At 33.1% G+C, this 13196-nt stretch overlaps 1 protein-coding gene across 3 annotated transcripts in view; it reads right to left on the bottom strand.

Moving 5' to 3' along the window:
• The window catches only part of TM9SF4 (transmembrane 9 superfamily protein member 4), a 78264-nt gene extending 65419 nt beyond the window's left edge, over positions 1-12845 (bottom strand). Inside the window, exons 1-2 of one of the 3 annotated variants that reach the window (XM_089095190.1) lie at positions 12800-12845; positions 4187-4400 (exon numbers count right to left, since the gene is read on the bottom strand). In XM_089095190.1, the coding sequence (XP_088951316.1) occupies positions 4187-4400; positions 12800-12826 (241 nt within the window). In that variant the 5' untranslated portion in view covers positions 12827-12845. Of the gene's footprint in view, positions 1-4186; positions 4401-6062; positions 6216-12741 lie in introns of those variants that run through there. The other 2 variants (XM_089095192.1, XM_089095193.1) reach the window with 2 other exon arrangements.
• Positions 12846-13196: the final 351 nt, after the last annotated feature.

Here is a 13196-nt window from a genome sequence, read left to right as displayed (position 1 = left end):
GGGGGGGGTCTCAACTGAAACAAAAAATGGCAGAAACAAATCTGGTTGTACTGATTTGTGATGGCTAATTTTGTATTTCTTTTTGAAAAGACACAAAAGGCATTTCTATCAAGTAATCTTAACATGTATTTCTTTAACCAAATAAAGTATTAAAGCAAAATATTACACAAGAATTTTATATTAATAAAATAGTAGACTAAGATACATGTACACCCAAGGATCCCTGCATAATTGGGTTCAGAACAGCTTCAACCCATTAGAGACCAAAACTGATGCACAATTTTCAATTCATAGGAATATTAATCCATTTCTCCATCTATTCAGAATTCTAGACTAAACTATTATTAAAAGTTTGTATCCTAATTTAACTACTGATCAAAAATTTGGACTAAATTGAATTTAATTAAACTGAACTAATACTATCAATCATGTTAAATCTTAAGTAGGAAAACGAAAATGGCTCACAGAAATTCCGACAGGCAGAAATAATAAGCAGACATACTGCTACTACTAGCAAAACACCCCAACACCAAGCTGCCAGAGGCCAAAACAGCTACGCAGACTCTTCCTCCATCCCATTCTAATTAAAGCCTCCCTATTTACACCCTCCCAGGAAGTTCCCATTTCCTTTAAACCTTTTTTATGACATCCTCCCACTCCAACCGCGGACAAACTGCTTTCTGTTTAGCCCAAGATGGTTGCCCAAAAAAGACAATATGTGGCAATCTGCAATCCTTCATCTGCAGAACAAGCCCTAGCAATCTCAAGCTTTCTCTCATTATAGCCTTAGAAAGCGGGATTGAACCACACTTATCGTATAGCCTACGGTTTGAAAAACTGTCAGTCAGCAGGGTATCCAGAACAATCCACATGCAATTTTTCTGGAAAACATCTAGCAAATCTTCATCTGCTTTTCAGAGCGCCCATGCTTCAGAGCCATGTTTGATCACTGTCATCACTGTACCTCTCAATATTCTAATCTTGGTTTGCAGACTTATCTTCCTATTCTTCCAAACTTTTTTTTAACTGTGAATAAATACCCTGAGCCTTGGCTATTCTGCTTTTAAAATCTTCACTGCTCCCTCCGTCTTTACTATTAATACTACCAAGGTAAGTGAAGCTGTCCACCTTACTAATTAATTTTCAAACATATTCTAGCACCCTGAACACGAAAAACCTCTAAAAGTTCATTCATTTGGCTCACTCTTTCATCTAGGATGCTTAAATCATCAGCATAGTCTAAATCCAGGAGAATTTCTTCTCCCCATTTGATTCCATAGTCTCCCATTGCCTTTCCTTTGCTCCTTAAGACAAAGTCCACCAAATTATCCATATAAAGGGGGATAGAACACAACCCTGCTTAACTCCCGATTTAATACAAAACCAGCTGCTAACCTCATTTCCTACCTTAGCTGCAGCAGTGTTATTCTTGTGCATAGCACTAATCACTTTAATGTATCTGTCTGGAATAAGAGAAATAAAATTACTTGTTTATCAAATAATAAGACAAGCAGAAATACAGTCATATAATATAATTGAAATTTATAAGAAACAAACATTACAATCAATAATGAATAAAAAAAAACAGAAATTATATATATGAATGCAAAAAAAAAATGAATAATCAAGTCAAAATTAAAACAAACATAAATTATCACAAACAGAAGCAGGCCTGCCACCCCTAAGCCTTCTAAAGCCAGACTTTTATTTGTATTTTACTGAAATCAAAATATATATTAAACATTTGCCCTTGCCCTTTTACACAGTAAACATATCTATGCAGTATGATCAAACTAAAAAACATATGTCACCAAGGGTCTTGGCGCATATAAAAGCTCCTCTCATATCCTTTGTTTAAGCGCTTCATTGTATATTTCTCAGTAGCTGGGGCAACTTTAAAAAATGGTGCGAACCTGTATTATTTATGATTGCAAAAGCAGAAAGAAAGGGGGTGAACCAGCAAAGTAGTTTGCTAATGTCCCATCTAACAGACTTGCAACTTGACTTAGTAGTGGATCCAGGGTTTCTAAAAGGGGGGTTTGGGTTACGTTTTAGCAGATACGGAAACTTCCAGTGCTAAATTCTTATCAACGCTGCAACAGGGAAATTGCCAGAATTTCATAAATAGTGGGAGAGAGGTCTGTAAAGTGGCAGTACTATTTGAAATTTGCCACAAAATGTTTTACCACAAAGGGGCAACCCAACAGTTTTAGCACAGATTATCTATTAGGCTTCACATTAATCTATTGCTTCAGATTGTAATATTGCACCACGGAGTGTCAGAACTTTTTTCTTCTTGGTAAAGAAAAATATTCCCTTGAATTTTTCTTCTTTTATTATCTTTTTTGGGGCCATAAAATTCCTTCGAAATTTGACGCAGGACCTTTGTTTTTTTGTTTTTTTTCTAATGACTGGTGGAATAGCCCCATCAAAGAAAATTCCAAATGTCTGTTAAGAACTGTTTGTTGTGAAATTCTTAGTGAGTTTTCAGAAAATTGAAGGAAATCATAAGAATTGTACTTGTACTATAAAAAGAATATAAGATAATGCTTATTGTTATCATTGTTGTAAATATTATGCCACAAACTTGCAGATTTCACAAAAATTCTCATCAAAAAGCATTATTTGTATGATTCATTAAGTTAACCCTCACAATTTTTTTCATTACCTTTCCAGTTTTGGGTTACATAAAAGTTTGGTATAAACCACGGAATGTTTCAGAACTACGTTATGAGTATTTAAAATTATTTAATTGTTCTATTTATCAAGTTTATTGTCAGTTGCTAATAAAACTTCGTTTTGTCCAGGGCATGTTTGGAGCTAGAGGGAGTGGGTGGGGTATGGCTATTCACTAGATCTACCAATAGCCTTGCTTGCATAATTTGCTGTAGCTTAATTATTAAGCTTTAATATGACATAGCAAAAGACTTTTGCAGATGCCATAACAAATGATTTTAGTCATGCACATTTCTAGGATTTTCTTTTTCGGATGAAGGGAGGGGGTTGATTTCCTAATCAAATGTCTGCACGTTATGGTACTGTTCAAATAAAAACTTATTTTTACCTTGATTATCCTTATATATTCATTCGTTGTTTTCCTTTCCATTCTCAAACGAATGTTATCTTTACGTTTTGCATTATTACAGTCAGACCAATTATCTTCCTTTTTCTTTTTTAACTCTTCAACGTATTGCATTCTCCTGTATCCCCTAAACATTTGATTTGTCTTATTTCGGTTCATATCCTCCAGGCTGTGAATAGTGATGCCACAAACATGCTACCAATGAAAAAATCTAATGTTTCTTATTTTCCTCTTGGTTTAATTGTTCTCTGGGAGGAGCTACATTGTGGTCTGGTGTGTCCAATGGTTGAGTTAGGAGATGATCATACTGTTTAAATACATGTACTGTGCCATTTTATTATTCTAACATTGAAGGACATAAAGTTTTTCAGATTTCCAAGAATTGATTTCCTGACATTCATTAGTTCTGTCTGGTAAACTTGATTATCAAAGTATTTTTTGTCTATTTTGTGGATGTTTTGACAGGTAAAACCAGACTGTTCATAATATATTTCTTGTTTTCAACAAGACATAAATGATACTCAAACAGCTTGTGGGGTTGACAAAGAAGGGGGGGGGACACCACTCTTATTTGTAAATATTGGCTAGTTTTGTCATATTTCTTGGGAGTTGTTTATGTTACATCAAATAAAAATCATGCTGCTTGGAATACAAACTGTTTCCAGCAAGGCAGAAATATCACCCAGGCCTGTACAATGTTTAGGGGATAATTATCCTACTCATGTTTGTGAAAATTCATGTTCATTCTAACTTTGATTTGACTATTCATTTTAATTTCTATTTGTTTTCATGTTCATTTATTCAACTATAACAACGTCAGTTATTTCTGTATTTATCATGATTATTCATTTCAATTTTTGCTTGTCTTGTGTGTTCATTGGTAGTAATTTCTGTTCGTTTTATGTTTCAATTTTCATATGAGTTCATTTCTACTCACTTTAAGTTTTAATATGGCTCTTTAGTTTTCTTTGAAAAACTTCCTTTTTGAAGAAGATTTTTTTTTATTAATCATTTAAAGATGGGGAAATTCAAACCAGAAGCAATATATGAAAACACATAAAACAGACAAACTTTTCAGATATAACAGTCAAAAACAGAACTCACCTAAATTTTCTGGAATAAATTCTTTTTGTTTAGGCTCACAAAATGGAAAAGATTCATAGCGATATGGCAACTGTGTCCTTGCACTGGTCATTTTTACAGCTCTTACACTAACTGAATCTCCTTTTGTAAATTCAACAGGAGCTACACCAGGGACATAAAATCCAAAAGCTGACGATAGAAATATCAAAATACATGGCAATAGTGATTTGAGATGCTACAAAAAATATAAAATAACATGTAAATATAAGTAAACAATCAAATTAAGGAATAACATTTTTTTTCAATATTAGTTTTTCCCTTGTAATCACAGATACACAAAAATCTATACCTTCAAGGGTATTAGAGGACTCTCTTAGCAGGGGGTTTCTTAGCACCTAACAGGGAGTTCCTTTGAACTAACCTTATAGAGAAAGGGGAATCCCCCCTGTTTCTGCTGTACTATGTTGGCATATTAATATCAATTGTAGAAATAAATTTCAGATACTGTATTCCAGTCCTTTTCTAGACTGAGTTAGTGGTTTCCTGAGATTGCTTCTAAGAAAAATATTTACATGATAGTCATCATTGTTATTATTAAAAGCCCTACAATGAGCTAGGAGCTGATAAAGTCTAGCCTTGATACAGCCTCTTGATAATAAATTCTAACAGGTAAAATATTTCAAATTCTTGCCTAAGAGTAAAACCAGTACAAGTATATCTACATGAAAATTTATTGCAAAACATAATGCAACACTAATCTATCTGTGTAACTTTTGGTCTATCGGTACCAGTCTTAAATTTCTCTCTAAGTCAAGTAATATTTATAGCATACTTTTACTGGACTACTGGTTTGGGCAAAGCAATTTGCAAGACTTGGACCAAACCACAAGCCAATGCATTTCTTTTCATTAAAACCCATTTAAATAAATTCTTTCAAACATTATAAGCAAGGAAGAAGTAGTCCAAGCCTTATAAGTAAGAACTTTACTGTGCATTATGTTGGGCTGTACAACTACTCTGGAAGTTAAATTCATCAGGCAAAACAAGTTATCCGCCAAGCAAAAAAGTTGTTCCTCCACTTTTATAGGCCAGGGGGGGCGGCTTCTGCATGTATGTGCCCATATATATACAGATCTTACCCTTATAAGGATTCTGTTTTTTTTTCCTGGAAGAGTGAAAAAAACTAATTCATTTAAAGGAGCACATTTCAAAGCCTAAATTTTTCTTCATCATTTTATAGAGGAGGGTGGGGAACAATTTAACAAAAACACACACCCATACACTGAATTTCAAATATAGAGACATATTTTTTAACTTTTTAGGGTACACAATTACTTTCCAGACATACATTATTGACGTTTAAAAGATAAATAGTTAATCTAGCTTGAGGCAGCTTTATTTTTGAGCTTATTTCTGAAAGTTGTGTTAACCAGCGTGCTACTAAAATTGCCACTTTTATAAATTGTCCATACAATCTTGTTTAAAAAATAATTGTTTAAAACCTTAAAATATAAAACAGTCCATAGTTGTCAAAAGTTTAAACACATTAAAAAAACTGTCTAATGAAAAAATTGTCATTTACAGCTGATTCAGGAATGAGAGTTATTATTTTCCTTAGTCTTAATAGTCAAATGTTAGGTTGATTTGCAGTTTACAACATAATTAGCAAGGCTGAAACTGAATATATCACTTGATGCCTTTTTTATGCTCTTTCACAATCCAATAAACACTTCTGGAGCAAATTGCATCTTGAGCATTTGAAGGGGCCCCACAGATACATTATTTTTGTAACCACACAAAAAAGTTATTAGCACTAGTAAAAGGTTTGGAAGGTGGTTAAAAACATACCAGTAGTTAGTAAACAAAATTGTTCAAAAGTAATATACTCCAAAGATACCTAGGCTATTTATAACAATAAAAATCAAGATTCAATAAACAAGTCAAATATAGAATGTTTTTGTTATGTTCACATTGAAGTGTCCACAATAATCTTTGCTGCTGGCTAACAGTAGTGGGAACCATCTGAATTTGAGACATCATGGAGTTTACTTTTTAATCCCAGCAATGACAAAGAAAAAGCTTTGTTTCTCATTGCAGATAATGTTTTCACTGCAAACCAAATACTTAATAACCCTAGGGGCTACAAAATTGTGGCTCCATGTAATCTTTAAGCACCACACCAGGATTGCATAGCGCCAAGGGCTAATCTGAAATCTCAAAAACAAAAGTATATGGGGTAATTTCAAACCCCACCCAACCAGTTAAGGATGTATCTTCCATAAAATTTCACAAGGATGGTCCCTGGATAAACAGAAATTCTTACCAGTAATAAATATACAGATTGAGGAGGTAAGTTAGATCCCAAAGGTTGTAATCTTTTATTTTTAACTTGCACAATCTAATACACAGCAATTAAATAACCACATAATAGCTTGAAAATAGAAACATATTGAATCCAAAACTTTGAATTGTCAAATCAAAAATGTTATGAAGGGTTTTTGTTTCCAATAAGTTTACAGGAAAATTTTAGACTTCTAGAAAATATGCAAAATATTTCTTATGAGGGGTATGTCAATGGCATCTCTATGAATTGTGTTAAAATAAAACTGAGGTCAAACTCTGTAAGTTGTGGCCATGACCCTGTAAAATCAATTATACTAACACTATTATTTGTGAGGTATGATTACATGGTGTTTTGCAAAAAGGGCAAAAGTCCACTTTTTTTAATTTTACAGGAAAGCAAAATGAAAATAAAAAGGCACAATGAAAAAATCTTTCTCACAAATCAGAATTCAAGAAACTTAAAGACTGATTCCTAGTCCACATTCTGATCAGAATTTTCTGATCACTTTCTGACTAGAAATGTTCAAACTACTGAATTGGTTGCTATTTAAAAGATAAAGGACTTATAATCTTTTCTACACCCTTTTAGAAAGACATATAACTTGGTCAGATTAAAACATAAGTCCATTTTCAATAGACCAATGGATAAATCTCTTGAAACTCTTTCAAACCACATGCTTAACTAACTTTTTGAAAAAGTGGAATCAGGCCCTTTTTTCAAAACGCCAAAGAGTTGTAGGATACTGAATATTTTATATTAGACTTATTTATTGAATGTTGAATTTTATTGTTATATATAACCTGTTTGTCTTTGGAGAATATTACTTTTGCATAATTTATCTATCCACTAATGGTAGTAAGTAAAAAAAAAAAAGCAAGTATGATGGCACTAGGCCCTTAAAGTCCAAACCGGCGGTACTGATCTCTGTTTCATGTCCCTTCAGCCAGGAAGTGCAATGAGGGGCTGGGGGCCAGCCATCATGTGCTTTTGCACACCCTTCTTTCTTACCTTCTCCAGATTATATTGATGATTATGAAACTTCTTTATATATGTACACCGAAATTTGACTCCATTCTTGCACTCATCTCATCTTTTTACATCAGAATAATTATTCAGTTAAAGAAAAACGAACAATTACTGGAACTTAATTTTTTGGTTAGGAAAGTGAGAAAACTGACACAATACTAAAAAAAAAAAAAAAAACTAGTTTCGCATCAGCCTAGAATGTGTAACTTTGGATTTAATGTTCAGCTTTTTTCCCTCTACAACAAGGTGTAAAAATAATTTCTTTTGCAATTTGTTTTTACCAACAATTGACAAATTGATGGCAACAAGTGCTATAAGAAATATGTCAAATGAAAATAAAAAAATGCATACTGATGAATATGAAACGGGTTTTCTAGTAGGCATTACATCAGTGTAATTTGATTTTTGGACTCAGCTCATCATTTAATGTCAGAACAGTTGCATTTTGATAGTATGATGAAAAAGAGGTCACAATGATGAGAAGGGTAAAATCACATTTTGATGATTATGAAACTTTTTTTCTAGTACATTTTACATCAATTTTGCTTTCATTTTTGGTCTCAGCTCTTCATTTTACATCGGGACAACACTTCATATACAGAAAAACAAACATTTATGGACAGTTCATTTTTTTTTTGTTAACTGAAAAAATTGACACAAAGCAAAAGAAACTAGTCTTGTGTCGACCTAGAATGTGCAACTTTGGATATGTTGTTCACCTTTTCTTTTCTCCATACAACATGGTGTAAAAATCATTTCTGTTGCAATTTGTCAGGGGTCAAACTCTAGTTTGCCAGTACTATATTTTGGGAGATTTTTTAAAAGAGCCTGAAATTCTACAAAAATGACAGCAAAACTGAAATTATTTTTGAGAGGGTCTCCAGCTCTTTTAATTTCTTTCTAAATACAGCTGGTATAAATTTAGGACCAGTACTGGTCATAAGGAGAGATGTTAAGAAAACATTTCTTACTTCAAAATATGTTTAATAATCCTAGTTAACATATTTTCCAGGGGGAGCACCTTTATCCTAAATATTTTCACAGTTGTAGAATAATTTTTAACAAAATTGTGAAAAACAAAAATATTTGATTGCATTTTCCATTTTCAATTATTTTATATAGGGAATTTAAACACCATCACTGCCATCTAAAAAAAGATATGAATAGGCTAATATTAGGTTATAAGATATAAATAGGCTTAGGTTATGTTAGCTAGATGGCTCTTGAGTTTTTGGTTTAAAACAACTTTCAAGACTTTGAGAAATGACAAAATAGGGTAAAGGTACCAATGATTTGACAGTGCAATTTTGGAACCCCTGTCAAAATTTTCCTTCAAAACGGAATAACTCTGCTTAGCAGTGACTTGGAGTGCCATCTCTTGAAGCCGTTTTTGTATTTCAAGGATAGGAAACGTTGACATAATATCCAGTACACCTGGATAAGATAAGAACATTTAATTCAGTCAGTTTCCTGTTTTTGACAAGAAAGGAGCTCCTGACAATTTTTCAGGTATGCAATGTTCAAACCGCAGTTACTTGGTTATTTATTGCAAAAAAAAGTTGGGATTGGCACCAATGCATCAAGATACATCTGATTTTATCTGAATTCTAGTCACATTAGCTTTTTCTTGATAAAATTAAAATGGCAAGAAATATTACATTGTCAAAACTAGGTTCCAAGTGCCAAAAATTCTTGTTTAATTTAGTAGGAAACCAGGTGCACTAAAAATGTTCCTTCAGTCAAATTCAACCGTAGATAATGGCTTCTACAAATTGATTTATTTCTTTTGCAAATATCTTGTTGTAACCTCATCAAAAATTTTTGACAGACAGCAACAGACCCTGTCAAAATATAGGTGACTCTGTTGAAACTTCCCTGAACATGTAAAACAAATGAGAAATAATTGGTGTCAAAATTCCAGGGTTGACTGACTAAAATATAGCTGTCAATTTTATGGATGCCCACTACTGCCAAAAATTGTTGAGGTTCACATGGAAGTTGTTTTTCCCTTTCCTTAGTACTTATCAAAGAAACTAAAAAAATTGTCAAATTTGAAAAATCTTATTTTCTGGAGGGGGGGGCGAAATGCCTAGAACCATGTCATAGAAATATCAAAATTGCCCCCCCCCCAAAAAGAAATTAAAATAAAATCCTAACCTATGTTTTGGATGAAGCTAAGGATCTGCATATGAAAATAAAATCAACTAAATCAAATATAATGGCTATAAACTTCATAAATTTCTTGAAATCCACTCCTGTTTTCATAGACCCTATCTCTTCCAAAATGCTAGTGAAACAATTGTGTTATACTAAATACTACATCATTGAACAAATGTTGTTAGTTTTATTACTTCTAGTTTCTGAATAGTGTTTTATACATTAAATGAGGTGGAAGAAAAACAAAGAAACAAGAATATATGTGTCAAATACACCAGGTTTCACCCAAAGGTATTCCCCAAGTTTGACACATGTTGAATTGGGTTCTGACTTGCATTGAAAACAGGTAACTTTTTTGTTGTGTTGAATTTGTAGGTGAAAATGCTCTAATTGTGAAAATTTGAAGTTTTGTACCCTTTTCAGATAAAACTTGAAACTTCTCATCAAACAGTTAGTTTCCTAGATATTTTTCCTACATAATGCAACCCTTTTCAAACCAAAAGTCTTTAAATTAGGACTTCTGGAGCAGAAAAACTGTTAAATCATTGGTACCTTTACCCTATGGAAAAACGTGATTGCAAAACTGGAAAAACAAGGAAAATAGTTAGGATAAAGGTGATCTCCTTGGATAATATGTTAACTAAGATAGTTTTGCATATTGGGAAGTAAGAATTGTTTTTGGTAAAATTCTAATTTAGCTACTTTTTGCTATCTTGGGAAGGGGTTAGGTTAGGAAAAATGAAAACTTTCAGGGATAGGTCTACAGACTAATGTATGTCCTCAAAAGGTATTTTAAGTATCTACCTCCACTTCTTCTCCCTCTAGAGGGCCTTGACCTTTGATGACATTTACAATATGTGTGTTATAAAAGTGAAACATTGAAAAATAGATCTTCTGCTTAAATGAAGTGCAGTAAAATTATTTCCAGCCGAACTACTTTGCTCAATCCCAATTTATGCGGTTTTCTAGATATGCTAATGCATTCATTAAATTTTGAAAAAAAAAAACATCGATTGAGCTTGAAGTTATACATAAGCAAAAGAAAATGCATCTGAGAACTAAAGCCAGATGAAAAAGAAACTGATAACTAAAAATTAAGGTAAAATGTTGTTTTGTCAAAATTTCAATAGGTATAGACTTGTCATGTAGGCAAATTTCAGGACCCTCTAAAGGGAGAAGGAGTGAAGGTAGGTACTTCAAAATACCTTCCCAGGACATACTTTGGCAAATTTTTCACAGTTCATATTATTGACTTATAAATAAAGTAAATATACCACTCAATGCTTTTTTTATGCTATTTCCATATATAATAATCATTTTTGTTGCAAATGAATTTTAGTCTCACCCCTATACATACCAATTCAGGGTATATATTTGCACATAAGGGGGGGAGATAAAATTCATTTCTGATGCAAATGAGAGTTAAGTTCAAACATTAGCCCCCCCCCTAATGTGCAAACATATAACCTGAATTGGTATGTATGGGGGTAGGGGTAAAATTCATTTCCAACAAAAAAGATTATTAGGCCTATATATGGAAAGAGCATGAAAAAAGGCACAGTGGTATGTTTACTTTATTTGTAAGTCAATAATATGAACTGCAAAAAATTTACCTATACTTTAGCTTGTAGGCCTATCCCTGAAAGTTTCATTTTCCTAACCTAACTCATTTGTAAGGTTGCCAAAAGTAGCTGAAGTAGAATTTTACCTTGTTTTCTTAACATGGCTCCTTATGACCAGGACTGGTCTCAAATTTAGGTAAATTTTTGGCAGTTCAATAGTAATGACTTACAAATAAAAGTAAACATACCACTCAATGCCTTTTTTTTATGTTCATTACAAATATAATAAATCATTTTTGTTGGAAATAATTTTACCCCTATCCCTATATCAATTCAGGGTAGCCTATATATTTGCAAGTTAGGGGGGTGGGGGTAAAGTTTATTTCTGATGCAAATGAGAGGTAAGTTTAAACTTTAATTCTACCTTCCTAATGTGCAAATATACCCTGAATTGGTATATACAGGGGTGGGGGCTAAAATTCATTTCCAACAAAAATGATTAGGCTATTATATTTGTAAAGAGCATAAAAAAGGCATTGAGTGGTATATTCACTTTATTTGTAACTCAATAATATGATTTGGAAAATATTTACCTTTTTTAAACCCATCATTAAACTTTTGGTTTCTACAGGCTGTTTTTACATCTTTAAGGGCTCAATAGGCCTATATTAATTTCTTCTAGAGGTAATTATTGAATTATGAAAGAGCATAAAAAAGGACATGAGGTGATACATTCACTTTAATTCTAGCAAAATTAGCCTAGGCTATGTTGTAAACTGCAAATTTACTGCAGTCTGGGCTACAGAAAAAGTTGGAATTCTTAGAGTATAACAGTGCAATAAAAAGTCCAGTAAAATTCTACTTTAGTAACTTTTGGCTATCTTGGAAAGGGGTTGGGTTAGGAAAATGAAACTTTCAAGGATGGGTCTAAACACTAAAGTAGCCTATGTCCTGGGAAGGTATTTTGAAGTACCAACCTAAATTCCTTGTCCCTCTGGAGGGCCCTGAAATTTGCCTACATGACAGATTTATACCTATTGAAATTATAACAAAACAACATTTTACCTTAATTTTCAGTGATCAGTTTCTTTTTCTGGTTTCAGTTCTGAAAATGCAATTTCTATTAGCCTAGGCCTATTTCAGCAGAGTTTTAAGTCATATCAATGTTTTTTTTTCAAAATTTAGAAAATGTATTTATATATCTTTAAAACCTTATAAATTAGGTCAGAGTAAAGTTGTGAAGCTGATAATAATTTTGTTGTACTTCATTTAAGCAGAAGATCTATTTTGCAAGATTTCACTTTTATAACACATAGATTTGTAAAGGTCATCAAAGGTCAGGACCCTCTAGAGGGAGGAGGAGTGGAGGTAGGTACTTCAAAATATCTGCCAGGATACTTTAGCCTGTAGACCCATCCCTGAAAGTTTCATTTTCCTAACCTAACCCCTTTCCAAGATAGCCAAAAGTAGCTAAAGTAGAATTTTACCAAAAGTCCAAGCTAGTCGATTTAGAAAATAATTTTTTTATTGAATGGGCAGAAATACTTTTCCCATCTCTAATATCCTCCACATGAGCACAAGTTTGATATAAGTAAATCAGATCTTCTATTTCTTCGAAAAACATTTTTCTATTTTCAAACTACAATGAAGCAGCGGATTTCTCGGCGCTGCTTGGGAATGCTTTGTCGAGGGAATCTAAAGGTAGACCCCGACACAGCATCGATTTATCGGCGGCAGGCTGTCAATGAAAGACGTGGAGAAATGCCGGCGTGGAGAAAAAATTCAAAAGATTACGGGCACGCTGTCAGGACCCTCGGCACCGGCATTTACCATTCAGGTATTTAGCCTTTGCAGCGATTTTCGCAGTGACTTGTTGATTTCGGTGTGCTGATTTTTTGCTGTGATTTGTTGATTTTGGTGCACTAATTAAGTTAACATGCCT

The sequence above is a fragment of the Artemia sp. Qi Xiang Cuo genome, chromosome 10 (assembly GCF_049724085.1).
Source record: "Artemia sp. Qi Xiang Cuo chromosome 10, ASM4972408v1, whole genome shotgun sequence".
NCBI classification, from domain to species: domain Eukaryota; kingdom Metazoa; phylum Arthropoda; class Branchiopoda; order Anostraca; family Artemiidae; genus Artemia; species Artemia sp. Qi Xiang Cuo.
The sequence above is the reverse complement of the archived record's forward strand: the minus strand, read 5'-3'. Positions and strand labels throughout refer to the sequence as shown.